Below are 14,659 nucleotides of genomic sequence, written 5' to 3'. Positions count from 1 at the left end.
TTTTGTTCACTTATTCCCATCCTTCCTGGCTTCATGCCATCCACCACATAATCAGAGGCTGCGGAGGCAGTTGACAGGCAGGATTTGTTTTTCTTTTAAATCTATTTTTAAACTTTCCGCTTTTGAAGATTCCTGTAGCATTCAGTTGTAAGGCCTCCAAGAAACCCCCTCTCAGCTTATTAATTCATATTGGTTTCTAGTTGTATTTACTTTGTCACAGCTTCCATTCGAGGCTTCCATTTGTTTATTTTAAAGCAACAGAACAACAGAACTACAGAACAGACAACAGAACCAACTGTCAAAAAGCCACTGTACTGGCACAAAGGACATGAACAGTAAGGAGGGTTTCGGTCAAAAGAGGAATTCCAATTAGATTAATAAATGCATATTTTTTAGGGAAATTTAAAAATACTAAGCAGCAGTGTGTGTTTGGACAGCATTTAGGTTTTGATTCTGTTATTTCCTGGTTCAGAAGCTCTGGCAGGACTACTTTGCATAGATGTGTTTTTTTTCCTGAAGGTGCATGGCCACATGCGTGTATGTAAGTCAGTGTGTAGGAGATTGCTTTGATTGATAACAAAGAGGAAATTCTGTTTCCATTGCCTTTCATTGAAGACGCGGTGAATTCGTGGAAGGTTATTTCTGTCTTCATCAACATGTTTGTCAAGAAAGACGACGAGCATATCACATGCGTCAATAAGTTTCTTTGCGTGTTTGCGCATGTGTGCGCGCTAAGTGTGGTGCTAAAGCAGTGTATGGGCAGCCTAAAGCTAAGTGTTAAATGGACATAAATCTGCAGTCCATCATATGGCTGTTTGTTTACAGCTAAGATGGGCGGTGTGTGGCATGTGACCCCATTGACCACTGTGTGTGTGTGTGTGTGTGTGTGTGTGTGTGTGTGTGTGTGTGTGTGTGTGTGTGTGTGTGTGTGTGTGTGTGTGTGTGTGTGTGTGTGTGTGTGTGTGTGTGTGTCAGTGAGATAGGGGGTCAGAAAGGGTGAAAGGGGCCACGGTTAATACAAGGGCAGTGTTTGTGAAGGGCACGTGACAGTCATAGTGTGTGTGTGTGCGCACACACACACACAGACTTACTAAAAACAGAAGCTTATTGTGGTGGTGACCCAGCCCAGTGGAGTCCACCCACTGCAGTCACACATCGTATCACACATTGCTTTCTGTCTCTCATTCTCTCGCTTGTTTTCTCTCCTGCTTTCATTGCTTTTTTTTACTGTTTCTCTTCATCTCTTATTACACCTTCATTCTGGCTCATTTTCACTTTCAGCTGCGAGTCTTGTCGGCCTTGAGTTTCTAGTGATACTAGTACCTGCTCAATTAGCGTCCAGCAGTTTCCCATTCTCTCCTCCTCCTCTCCATCGGCCCTCGCTCACCGTATACCTCGTAAGATTCTCTCTCTCTCTCTCTCTCTCTCTCTCGCTCTCGCTCTCTCTCTCTCTCTCTGAATGAGGTGTGAAAACATATCACAGCTTTAGTCATGGAGCTCCTCGATGCCCTTCAGGCCTGCATGCGAGCTGTCGGCTTCCCTCTGACTCGGATATGAATCAGGATCTGTGGAACATCACACCCAGTCCCCTTGAACCCCTCCACCAGATATCATAGCACCTACTTGTGAATTCAAAATCCCACTTTAGTTCAACATCTAAAACTGCCTCCCAATATTTCGTATTGCAAAACATGTGGGTTTGGGCTAGATCATGTTATTACTTTAGATTCTAGAATTGTCTAGATTGTCTAGTCTACACATTGTCATACTGTCATGTTCATTTCATAACTATGCATATCAACCTTTTGAACATTGTAAGTTAATGCAACCATAGGTTTTTTAGATAGAGGCCTTTGATATTATACCCTAAGATATCGTCTTTAGCAAATTTGTTATTATGGTATGACCAAACAAGTGTAGCACGTTGTCATTCAAATCCATTTAAAACACAAATGTGATTATTGTGTGAGGCAACAATCTGTTTTTGTTTGCTTTAGACGTTTATTTATTTTTTTTAACTGAGAGAATTGTTTTTAATGATCTATGAGGACAAGAACTCGCATTGTGACAAGGCTAGCTGCTCTTGAAAACTGCATCAGGAGAACCAGAATCACGTGTTAATTTTCTGTGTGTGTGTGTGTGTGTGTGTGTGTGTGTGTGTGTGTGTGTGTGTGTGTGTGTGTGTGTGTGTGTGTGTGTGTGTGTGTGTGTGTGAGACAATCAGGACAGTTGAAACAGTCAAGTGTCTAATAGGCTGTTGTAAAACATCCTTAACACAACTGAAACATTCATGTCTTTTTTTTATGTCTCTCCCACTCTCCTCAATGTCAAGTCCTGAGTTCATGTGAAAGATGAGCCATGCTATGCCTAAAAGGATGGAATCTAAAGCCCCAGCGATTCTGTCTCCATCGCATCCTCCTGATCTATTAATGTCTTTTCCCTCTGTCTCGCTTTCTCCATTTATACCACGAGAACGTATTGATCTGTGACATGACTCTGTTATTATATACCCTCAACACACACACACACACACACACACACACACACACACACACATACACACACACAAGGCAGAGTTCCATATGTGGGAGGTGTTCTCGGCAGGAATCAGAAAACGTTTATTCACAGTGAATGTTTGCAAATACAAGGAATTTAGTTTGGCCCAAAAGAGTCAGCAGACATACTTAAAATGCAAGAGATAAATATTCCCTCTTTTACGCAGCTGATTTTGGTTTTTGGATACCTGCAAGAGATGATGAACTGTAGTCTCACATAAAAGAAACATGCGAAAAACATGTATGATTAATGGATGGCTTTTTCATCACTGTTTACACATGCACACCAACAACAGTCAACCGGCACAGTTTTGAATATCCCTGGCAAGGCATTCAAACAAATTGCAGACACATACACACACTGCTGTTGTGCCCAAATCTCATGTCAAAGTTACTGCTCGCAAACACAGCTGATGCCCTTATCGCCATTAGCAAGTATTGTTGGAGATATTATATAGCACATTAAAAGCAAGCGATGGCCTGCATGAAAAGGATCTGTTTATATTCCCTGCTCCTCCATCTCCTTGTGCCTCTCACCCGCCCTCCAGCCCCAGACATTAATCTTCTGACCAGGCGTAGCACACCAGCCCAGAGAGGAGTAGTACGGCTGCGAGGAAGGTTCATTGGATTCGATAATGCTACCTTTTCAAGCTTGATCATGTCACAAAGCACAAGCACCCTGTCACAATGGATAAGGTTAGCTCAGAATTTGTGATGCCAGAGCAAAAAGTGCTTTGGCTCGGGGTGGCGTGATATGTACGTCGCAAAATATTTCCAACACTAATTTATGATTTAAAATAGCCTTTTTGCAATAACGTAATTTGTAATAACAAGGACGCCACGGGGTTCATTTCTGTGAGGGATCATTTCTGGGATCAACACTGATGCCAGAAATGGAACTTTTGATCCTCAAGTGAAACATGATTACTACACTTCATAATCATAATGTGTTAAAGGTTTTTGCCATGACTCAGCAGCAAACCTTGTGATGTCACCATCTATTTCATATGATGGAAGATGAAGTCAGAGTTGGGGATGGAGGTTCGGGTGGTGCGTCTCTTGAGCAACATTAAGGAGGTTGAGCCGGCTTTCCGTAACGTCATCTTTTAACCATTCACTAATGGTAACTGAAATTAAAGGGCGACAGAAATACAAGCATGATTTAGTATGGGAACCAGTAATGTTAAGAGATTGGAGTTTTTAGAGGGAGAGAGAGAACAATGTAGACTGATTTGGACAATGGTTACTACAAAAACAAATGTACAATGGCCTGACAGAACTGAGCTACTCTATGTGCAAATGTGGTTTGCATATGTGACTGATAATATGTACGTGTAACAGGCACCTTTTTGAAATAAATGTAATTAATAAAGCCAAAGGTTTATGACAGGCAAACTATGCTTCCCAAGTGAATCAAAGTCTTCAGCAAAAATGGCCATCACAGGTTCTGGAGGAGGCAAAAAATAATAATGGCTAACTTTGCGGTTCAGCAGACACAAGGTTTTTATGAATGAGTTTGCTGGGACTTTGTGCCCTGGTTGTTGTTTGTCATTCACTTCCTTTCTGGTGTCATCGTTTCCTGTCTGAGGCCCACATGCACACCCAGAAGAGTGGGCGTGTGCCTCTGTGTTACTGTCGAGCACTTGTACTGTATGACTGAGAGGAGCCAGGAAGTGGTTAGCTGTCCCACAGCTTGTTGTGTACACACACTTCACACAGGTCTTTTGCCTTCCCCATACGTTTCAGACAATTCATAATTTCCAGGCCGATGCCGTGATATTTGTGTGTTTATTTAGGAAGTGTGTTAAGGTTTAAATATGTACACAGGTTACTGTTTTAGCACATTCATTTAGTCATTTTTCCGAGCAGAGCGGGCCATTGACTTCATCTAGGGAGTATCTTGTTGTCTTGTAGCTTTCGTATGCAGTCATTATATACACACAGACAGACAGACAGACAGACAGACAGACAGACACCTGTACGGCTGAGTCACACTAACCTGGTCTCAGAGCGTCCAAGTACACAGCCATTACAAGTGAGACACTCATTGCTGAGTGTTTATCCACTTGAACCACCACCTTCAGTCTTACCTACACCAGCTACCCGACTAGCCTCTCAAACCCACACAGACACACACACACCTGCCTACAATGTAAACACACATTACCCAGGCAAAACATGTACTGCTGTACTTAACAGATTAAATGTAAACCATACTTTTGCCGGAGCACATACATCATTTTTTATGAGTTTTTCACACTAAAAATGAATTAACGCTGAGGAAGGTGGTGAGGAAGGTGTAAACCCTGTGCGTGAGACTGTGCTTCAAAGACTTTGGCGATGGGGGATGGTTAAAATGAAGGATACCTCGGATGAACTGTCCGCCTAAACTTGCCATCCTCACAAGCATCCCGTATGATGATGACTAAAAGACCAGCATTGTTTCTTGTGATGATTTGTGTACGTTGTTTGAATCAATTAGTTTACTCATGGCTTTGGGCCTACAGTGCACTGGATCAACGGTAATGTAAGGATGTTAGGATGAAAGCATCCACTAAATGGATAAATAGTTTTTCTACGCTCCCAGATGACACATTCAGGCAAACACACTTCACCAACTCAGCTGTGAGTGGCGGAAATGCTGACTCAGGTGGTCAGAGGAGTGGTGTGTGTGTGTGTGTGTGTGTGTGTGTGTGTGTGTGTGTGTGTGTGTGTGTGTGTGTGTGTGTGTGTGTGTGTGTGTGTGTGTGTGTGTGTGTGTGTGTGTGTGTGTGTGTGTGTGTGTGTGTGTGTGTGTGTGTGTGTGTGTGCACGCACCGCATCAAGGCGGCGAGAGCGGCTCAGATCCTCTTTGTTGAGCCGTCCCGCTTTATTTTTAGTTTGAGGTGGAAAAGAACTGCCTGTCACAGGGCCTTTAGTCAGTAAGCATGACCTCATATCCCCCCCCCCCCACACCCTTCCTCCGCTTCCCGCACACAAACAGTGTACACACACATATGCATGCACGCACGCACGCACACACACACACTCCCTTTATGTCGGCCCAGCGTTCTCATTCAGTCGTACACAAACACGCGTCCGTACAGACGTGAACACACGCTGCATTGTGGAGACCCTCACAGACGTCTCCCTGTCGGACAGAGAGCTCTTTGGAGAGAGTGCTGAGTAACGCCAGTGTTACATCCATGCCGCATCTGGCCTCCGAGCCTCTTCAACACTAAACTTCAGTTGGCTTTAAGGCAGTATTTCCATGACAACCCCCCCCCTCATCCATCCATCCATCCATCCATCCATCCCCACTCCCTTATGTCCACTGACTCGTACTGAACAGTTTTCTTTGAAATATAATTGAGCGGAGCGAATTGTCAGGGTCGTTTTGTTTTTTTGTTTTTTTTCTTCAAATTTTCTTTTTTTCTTTTTTTTGTTTCTGGTGGGGTTATTAGAAGGCTCTATTTATGGAATGAACTGTGGCTTACATGTCAGCAGGATGAGGGTGAGAACTGAACCGAAAATATATCACTCGTTCTCTGTTCCTCAGAACACTTATCACTTTTGGGTTCCATCGTGAAATCACACCAGTGTGTCAAAATGTGTCATTTGCTTATGATTGTCTTCATCCAATAGTTTCTGAAGGATGGGCAGGGGAAACACCTTCTGGCAAGGTGTATAAACCTCAGAGGCTTTATTTAGTTATTTATTCTTATTTTATTTTATTCTACACCGTCTGCTCCTCCCTTGTGCTGGGACTAATCCTAATTCCTATTCTGCAGATCAAATCTCAGTAGAGCTAGAGGCCCAAAGTGGATTGGGGCGTTGAAGCCCTCTGCCCTTTCTTCTGAACCTTAGATTGTCTTATCTACACACATGCATGGTCCATATCATAAGCCACGACACATTCCCCGACTTTCGAAAGCAATAGATCTCAGATCTGTGTTCCCACGGAGCTTTGAGGAGCCATCTCTCTTCTGCCTTCCCTCAGGCTTTGAACCCAATCTCTTTGTCTGTCTGTCTGTCCGTCTGTTTGTCTGTCTGTCTCTGTCTGTCGCTCGGTTTCTGTCTCAAGCTTTATTGACATGTTTTGATAAAATAATCTGTTGCAAGTCTGTATCGGGTAAGTTAATGAATTCATAAAAAAACCTACTCTCTCCATTTCAGTAAATTGTTCAATAAAGCTTCATCGGCATGATGTTTTGAATTGAATACACATTGCCAAAGCATGAATACAAACAAAATATAAGACTGTATGATAATTATATAAATACATAGAAAGTAATACATGGTACACCAAATACAATGACTCTTGCTATCTCTGTCGTTCTATTTCCTCTTGACTGTACATCTCTGTCTCTGTCTCTCCTCCCACCTACCTTCTTCCCTTCTCTTTCAGTCTCTTGTGAAACCTGACCTAGCAGCTGCCCCTGGCGGTCTGCCACCCTGCACCCTCTAACCCTGCTCACCTGCGTGCAGTGTGCAAATATGTAGCCCCTCAGTCGCATACATAATGTTACAAGCATGCGTATGTTAAATTGTGTGTCGTTCTTTAGCACTAGATTGGCTTGTGTTTCCTGTGTGGGAACCAGACATCTGGGAGTTAGGGAGGTGGGTAGGGTTTTTTTGTTTTTTTTCATGTATGTAACCAGGCACCTTTGTGACAGCATTTCTATTGTCTGTCTACTGACTGCCTTTGAACTGCTTGTGTGTGTGTGTGTGTGTGTGTGTGTGTGTGTGTGTGTGTGTGTGTGTGTGTGTGTGTGTGTGTGTGTGTGTGTGTGTGTGTGTGTGTGTGTGTGTGTGTGTGTGTGTGTGTGGTCCACCTCACACTCTGCATCATTTTGAGAAAGTAGTGCATTTTAAGTTTCCAAATCGTGCTCATATAAACATTTCCATAGCTGATGATGGTTTGTGGCTCCAAATAGGCCACGGATAGTGCATCAGCTCCAGCAAGTGACACAACACAGGCAGATCTGCCGCTCGCTTGAGCACTTAACATGGAAGGGGAAACACCATTAGAAGCAGTGTGGTACGTCTGCCTTTTTCCTTTTAATGGCTGTGTGGAGCTGAAGTGGAGATGGAGCCAGTGGAAGAGTTAATGTATCTGGAGGACGAGGAAATGAGAGTGAGCGAGTGGAAGTGGTGTGACGATGCACCTGTGGTGGGCCCTCAGCCCCTACCAAAACCAGGCTGTGGGCTGTTTGACCAGATGTGCCCCACCACTTATCAGAGCGCTCTGCAGTTAACTCATCTCTGTAGGCTTCTGAGCACTTTTGCATTTGTTGTTTTTCTGCTTTTGATGTAATTAACAATGGGGTGTTCTGCATTATGGCATTCTGAGAACTTATCAAAACAGCTTGGCTCTCACAGCATCATCATATTCTTCCACATTATTCTGTAGCCATTAGAAGCTGCTGTGCTCAATCAAACCCTTGGTCTAAATGTATATTGTGTATATGTACACACATACATCCCAATCCTGTCTTAATTGATAGTGTGTGTGTAAAAATGTGCAACTTTGTGTTAATCTTTTGTGTACAGCCATTGCCATACATACATACATAATACATAAACCGATCAGCCATAACATTGTTCATCTCGTTCCAGTGGCACCTGTCCAGGGGTGCGATATATTAGGCAGCAAGTGAACAGTCAGTTCTTGAAGTTGATGTGTTGGAAGCAGGAAAAATGGGCAAGCATAAGGATCTGAGCGACTTAGACAAGGACCAAATTGTGATGGCTAGACGACTGGGTCAGAGCATCTCCAAAGTGGCAGGTCTTGTGGGGTGTTCCCAGTATGCAGTGGTTACTGCCTACCAAAAGTCCTCCAAGGAAGGACAACCGGTGAACTGGCGACAAGGTCATGGGCACCCAAGGCTCATTGATGCGTGTGGGGAGTGAAGGCTAACCTATCTGGTCCTATCCAACAGAAGAGCTACTGTAGCACAAATGACTGAAAAAGTAAATGCTGGCTTTGATAGAAAGGTCAGAACACACAGTGCATCACAGCTTGCTGCGTATGGTGCTGCGTAGCTGAGACTGGTCAGAGTGGCCATGCTGACCCCTGTCCACTACTAAAAGCGCAATAGAAGATGGCCTGGTCTGATGAATAACATTTTCTTCTACATCATGTGGATGGCTGGGGTTAGGGTCCCATCCGATAGAGCAGCGGTCCCCAACCTTTTTTACGCCACAGACCGGTATTACGTCAGACAATATTTTTGCGGAGGTGTGACGGAAATATACCCCTAACGGCATTAAAAATGACAGGATACGTATTGTCTGTATAACTATAATAATTTATTGCGAGCAAAGAAATATTAAACATTCAAGTTTAGTCTTGTCATCCATTTCAAGTCTTGGAAAACACACATCAGAATCTAGCTTCCGCTCATCCAAGAGAGGAAAAACACCTCTTGCAGGCATAAAAGGTGAAACATTTTAAACAAAATGTGATTGATCGTTAACACCAGGTCAAAAATTGTCAAGAACAAATAGATGTCACCGGGCTCAATTAAAGCAAATCGTACAATATAAAGTGCATACAATTTACAACTCTCCATAACGCTGAATCAGTGGGAGCTCTGGGCTTGTTTTTCTGCAAGGAGACGGTCCCATCTCGGGGTTATGGGAGACAGTGACACTTGAAGTATGTTCTGAATGTCCAGTTTGTTCCGTAGTTTAGTTTTAGTTGCCGTTACTGCAGAAAACCCTGCTTCACAAAGATATGATGTTGCAAATGGAAGCAGGGTTTTCAGTGCCTTTGTGGCGATCTCAGGATATTCTGCTTTGATTTTGATCCAGAATGTCGACAGAGTTATTGTCTCAAACATACTTTTAAAGCCGCCATCATTTGCGGTCTCCAGCAATTGATCTTCTTCCAGCACCGGCACGAATCTATTCCTTCCCAGTTCGCTGTTCTTTTTTTTTTTGGGAAGTAACACTCGAACTCTTTCGCCTCCTTTGAGGCGGGACTAGCTGGCCATTGACCGTAATTCCAGTATCGTTAGAGCTATTTTTTGCTATGAACTAGTTCCGGCTTCCCTCCCCCCACCCCCTAGGGCGGACAGCCAGTCAGTCGCCCCGGAAGCCATGCCCCGAAGCCAGAGAATGACTAGCACTGCTGGAATCCGAGACGAGGCAGCAATGGTCAGCGTTCAGCGAGCGTCTTTACCGCTGAGCCATCCGGAGGCCCGCAAGTTATTTATTCTTTCTTCGTGACCTGGCACCACATGACCCACGACCCAGTACCGGGTGGCGACCCCAAGGTTGGGGACCGCTGCGATAGACCATCTGTGGGATGTGCAAGAACAACAAGCCCGGTCCATTGGGGCCCCACCTCACAACTTATACCATTTTCACACTTCAACCTGGGTCACCCCACTAAATTTGGTGTGAAATAAGCGATTGAGACCTTTCCCATTGCCAGGAGAAATGCCGTTTTTTTTCTGGTGAGTCACATTCTATGTCACAAACACGCCAGAAAAGAGGCGTGTCATGGTTCCAGTGTGATTGGGAACAAACCCGTAGAGGGGACAGCAACTTAAAATACTTTATTCTCTTTCAAGTTTTACAGTTTTATGTCATTGTTTGTTTAAGTCGTTCTAAAGAATCGGCTCGTTGATGAACAACCGGACACTACAGTAGAACCACACTCACAACATTTCACAGTCCCCCATGCGGAAAAAAGTCAAGGGATATGAAATGATGTAATGATACATGGATATTCCTGTCTATTGATGCGCCAGCGTCCGGAATTTAAAAGTGCATCGCATCGCACGGGTAAAGGGGCTAAAACTAGCGGGTCGACCCGGGTGTGTTGGGCTGTTTACATCAGTGCCGATCGGAGGTGGAGCTGATTAAAACCGGGATCTATTGCCGGTTCATTTGCAGTGGGAAAGGGGTATTACAGGACTTAAAGGATCTGCTGCCAATGTCTAGGTGCCAGATACCACAGGACACCTCAAGAGGTCTTGTGGAGTCAATGCCTCGACGAGTCAGAGCTGTTTTGGCGGCACGAGGGAGAGCTACACAATTTAGTGGGCATTACACCGTTTTAACACCATTAGTGGGTTTCAACCCGGGTCATTGACACGTTGGCCTCCATAAAGGAGGCCCCCTCTAAAGAACAGCGATGTGGCGTCTGGGATGCCCCATGACACCCCGACGAAAAAATTTAGCATGTCTTGAGCTTTTTCTTCAGCTTGGCCTACAGCAGGACCAATACAATACTGCCGTACAATTTCAAACATTAGTAATGTATCTTTATAGAAGGTGAATGGTTCTAATCGTAAATTCATACTCTCTTCCTCCGTCTCTTCCAGGTCCTTATGGTTGAAGTACTGTGTGGCCCATCCTGCCATGCCTCCTGCCATGACGGATCTCCTGGACATGTGGGCGGCCCACTCGTCCCTGGCCGTTCACACTCCGGACTTGGTCACTGTGGACTTCCTGCTACCCACGGGGATCTACATTCAGATGGACGTCCCCCGCGACGCCACCATCCAGCACATCAAACTGGTGAGCGGGAATAGAGTTACAGGGTTGGGGATGTGGGTGGGTTGGCGCTAGGCCTGTCGCGATAATTACTTTATCGACTTAAATTTTTCTGACTCTGGTAATTGCCTGTTGTGTTTACATCCGACTTTGTTTACATAAGAATGTCTCTGACATTTTAGCCAGCATAATGACAGAATAAACAGCAGGGGTTTCCCTACCATTATAAGACTTGGGCAGAGAGTCCATTTTATTTATTGTTTTGGTTGTGTGGTTTTATTTTATTTGTTTTACTTGTGAATTTTAAGATTTTTTTTTCACTTTACATTTTCTGAATATTCTTAAGAATTAAAAGGTTATTGCTATTTGAAAGCGTATTATACTATTATATTATCATTATATCAGTGGAAAAAAAATTATTAAAATTGCAAATATATTGTTAACGCAGTTATTTCTGGGACAACATCATCCAACAAAAGTTATCGTGACAGGCCTAGGTGGCATGGGACAAAATGCTGGTCTCTAGTTGTATTGTGAAGTCTAAATTAGAGTTGAACCAATCACAAACAGGAGGAGAGGAGGATAACAAGCAAAATAAACTGCTTTTACTGAGAGTTTAGATGTTGATCTCTATTGGGCTAGAGGTGTGTTTTTATTATGTCTGATCAAGTTCAGGAGCATATGGGGTCATGTCTTTTCATCATTCTCTTTCTAACTTCTTTGTTTACAGGGATACAAGCTGGCACACGTGCACACACGTGGGCTCGGCCACGGTCAGCTAGACATTGTCTATTGCTTGTTTTGACAGAGCTGGCTGTCGCTGCCGGATAGTTGTTTTGTTTTGCGAGTGGCCGGCACTCAGGGCATGCAAATACTACATGACATCATTCAGGATTGCAGCCCGTCAGCCAAAACGGAGTTCAGGGGTGACCGACTACACATGCCCCCTTGAGATTAAAGAGAAAGTTGGTTTTCATAGTTTTTTTTCATTGTTTTGTAAGAATGAAACCTCCTTTGTGATGGTGTGCCTTAAATAAGAAGTTTCAATGCCAATACCACTCTATTTCAGGGTCAATAAAGTTTCTGTCTGTCTGTCTGTCTGTCTGTCTGTCTGTCTGTCTGTCTGTCTGTCTGTCTGACACGCGCACCCACACACACACACACACACACACACACAGCGTGTTTTCCCCCAGACAGACTCTGTTGAAAAGTGCCTGAAGGTATTCGTCTGAATAGTAAACAATAGGTCATTCTGTGCGTTTGCAAGTCTTCCCACTGGTTTCTCTGAACCATCATTGGCACCGCTTGACATTTAACTTGACAAGCAGTACAGTCTGATTTACAGAAGCTATTCTGTCTGGCTCTCTTATAGATATCGCATTAAAGAGTGTATTTGAGGCTTTCAGTTTGTCATAGTGCTGCGAATAACCGCGCCCCCAGCTGTATCGCCATGGGCCTGAAGCTGTTTTACGATCTCTAGAACCCTGCAGTACCGTATGTGCAAACATGGCCATGTGCTGCTCAACCCATCTAAGGCTGTGTATGTGTAAGAAGACTTTAAAAATATGTTCCCTAAGGTTTTCAACCAAAGCAGTAAATTCAAGTGTTATCCTCACATTCAATGATGGACTAGTAAGATACTGAAGGAGGTAGGGCTGCTGACGTTCGCCAAAATAAAGGGAGAGGTGGACAAACAGAACAGTGACCAGGAGGGAGTAGTCCATGCAGAGAAGCGATCGCCCTCTTGCCAATGGAGGACGACTTCCCTATCCACATCCGAGCAGAGAGCACAGCATCCCACAGCTAAAGGGTTAAATTTCATACATGCTGAAAGACTAGGGTTCTTCAGCTGCATTTCCAAGATAGCATTTTTTTTTTTATTCATAGAAAGAATAATTTCTGTTTTCATTAAAAAAAAATTGTTATACCTTTTAAAAAGCCATCCCATCTTGCTTGCTTCCCGGTCAGGCTACATCTTCCACTGTCAATATACTGTATGACATCATGTGACAGTTGATGTTTTTGTTTTGCTGTATGCTACTGGACTTGGTGTTCTTTTGCACTCTCTAATTGGCGCTCCCAGGCTTGGTTGCTCGACATCAAGCGACTCTGACAAACTTTGATACGACTCAAAAGTTGTCGGCCCCCCGCAACGTTTAGTGAACGGGCAGCAAAAGGAGCACCAAGGTTCTAACTGCCCTCTTACCTCACCGCCAGCTCCTATGGAAGCAGGCCCAGTCGTACCCGCTGTTCCCCGTGCTGGGGGAGATGGAGGGCCACATGTTCGAGTGCGTCAACCAGGCGGCCGTGCACGAGGAGCTGGAGGACGAGACACGACGGCTGTGCGACGTGCGCCCCTTCCTGCCCGTGCTCAAGCTGGTGACCCGCAACTGCGGCCGCGCCGACCGCCTGCTGGACTCCAAGATCGGCGTCCTCATCGGGAAAGGTGTGTCTGAATTGTCAGTAAAATAAACTAGATTAAAGGGGCGACGGTGGCACAGGAGGTAGAGCGGGTAATCCAGTAATCACAGGGTTCCTGGTTCGATCCCTGCCTCCTCATGTCCTTGAGCAAGACCCTGAACCTTTAACTGCTCTCGAAGAGCAGGTCTGTGCCTTGCACTGTTGCCACCATTATCGATGTATCAATGTGTGGATGATTGTGAGGCATGTATTGTTAAGTACTTTTGAGTGGTTGCACAATTAGAAAAGCGCTATATAAATTGCATTCCATTAACCATCTTTAGGACACGTGTAAAATAGACTATCTCTATAAAGTACACTCAAAACCACTTCAATCTTTAAAAAAGTTGATTGATTTTGGGAGTTTTGTGACTTACAAGTCTAAATATGCCAGGCGGTGCCACCGTGTTTCAGACTGTGAAAAGGCCTCCAAAGCTTTATTTACTTTTATTAATTAATTTATTTATTTACAATTTTTAACAAATTATGGGAAAAATCTAACAAATTACATCTTTCAACTTATTCACGAGACATATATTAATAAACAAAAATAACTTTTTACAAAATAAGGTACTATAAATGCATGTATCTCCATGTTTTACTCCCCTTTAAAAACCTTATTTGTCATTTACAGTACCAATATATATATATATATATATATATATATATATATATATATATATATATATATATATATATATATATATAGTTTGTTTTTACATTGTAGAATAAATCACCGACACAAAAAATCTGATCACCCGTAGTGATCAGTGGATCCCGCCCTCCCAGTTTGAGCATCCAGATACATAGAAGCACTAGAGTCGATAAGTGAGACAATACATCACCGCACACACCGCAACACTCAAGCCTCCATTGCATTAGCTGATATGGCTCCTCAACCACAGCGGGCCAATACAAGGCGCAGCATGGGAAGGGACTGGACAGGCTCCGAACGTGCCTTCCAGTACTCAGCCTTATCTCTTTCGCAGATTAGGAATAGGAGCCACAGTGGAACCCCCCCCCACCCCCCCCAGAGACCCTCTAGTGGGAATGTCAGGTCTTTTGAAATTGTTAACCCATTTCCTTTTGTGCACTATAATCACACACCGTCCATAATGCGTGTGCAGACCTTGAGCATGCATTTATTTTGGGATTCA

At 43.9% G+C, this 14,659-nt stretch overlaps 1 protein-coding gene across 1 annotated transcript in view; it reads left to right on the top strand.

Moving 5' to 3' along the window:
- Nucleotides 1-14,659, top strand: part of pik3cb (phosphatidylinositol-4,5-bisphosphate 3-kinase, catalytic subunit beta) — a 49,351-nt gene that overhangs the window by 10,589 nt on the left and 24,103 nt on the right. Inside the window, exons 3-4 of the mRNA XM_080006456.1 lie at nt 10,871-11,066; nt 13,260-13,488. Of these exons, the coding sequence (XP_079862582.1) occupies nt 10,908-11,066; nt 13,260-13,488 (388 nt within the window). The 5' untranslated portion in view covers nt 10,871-10,907. The remainder of the gene's footprint in view (nt 1-10,870; nt 11,067-13,259; nt 13,489-14,659) is intronic.

The sequence above is a fragment of the Zeus faber genome, assembly GCF_960531495.2.
Source record: "Zeus faber genome assembly, chromosome: 9".
Classification (NCBI taxonomy): Eukaryota; Metazoa; Chordata; class Actinopteri; order Zeiformes; family Zeidae; genus Zeus; species Zeus faber.
The sequence above is the reverse complement of the archived record's forward strand: the minus strand, read 5'-3'. Positions and strand labels throughout refer to the sequence as shown.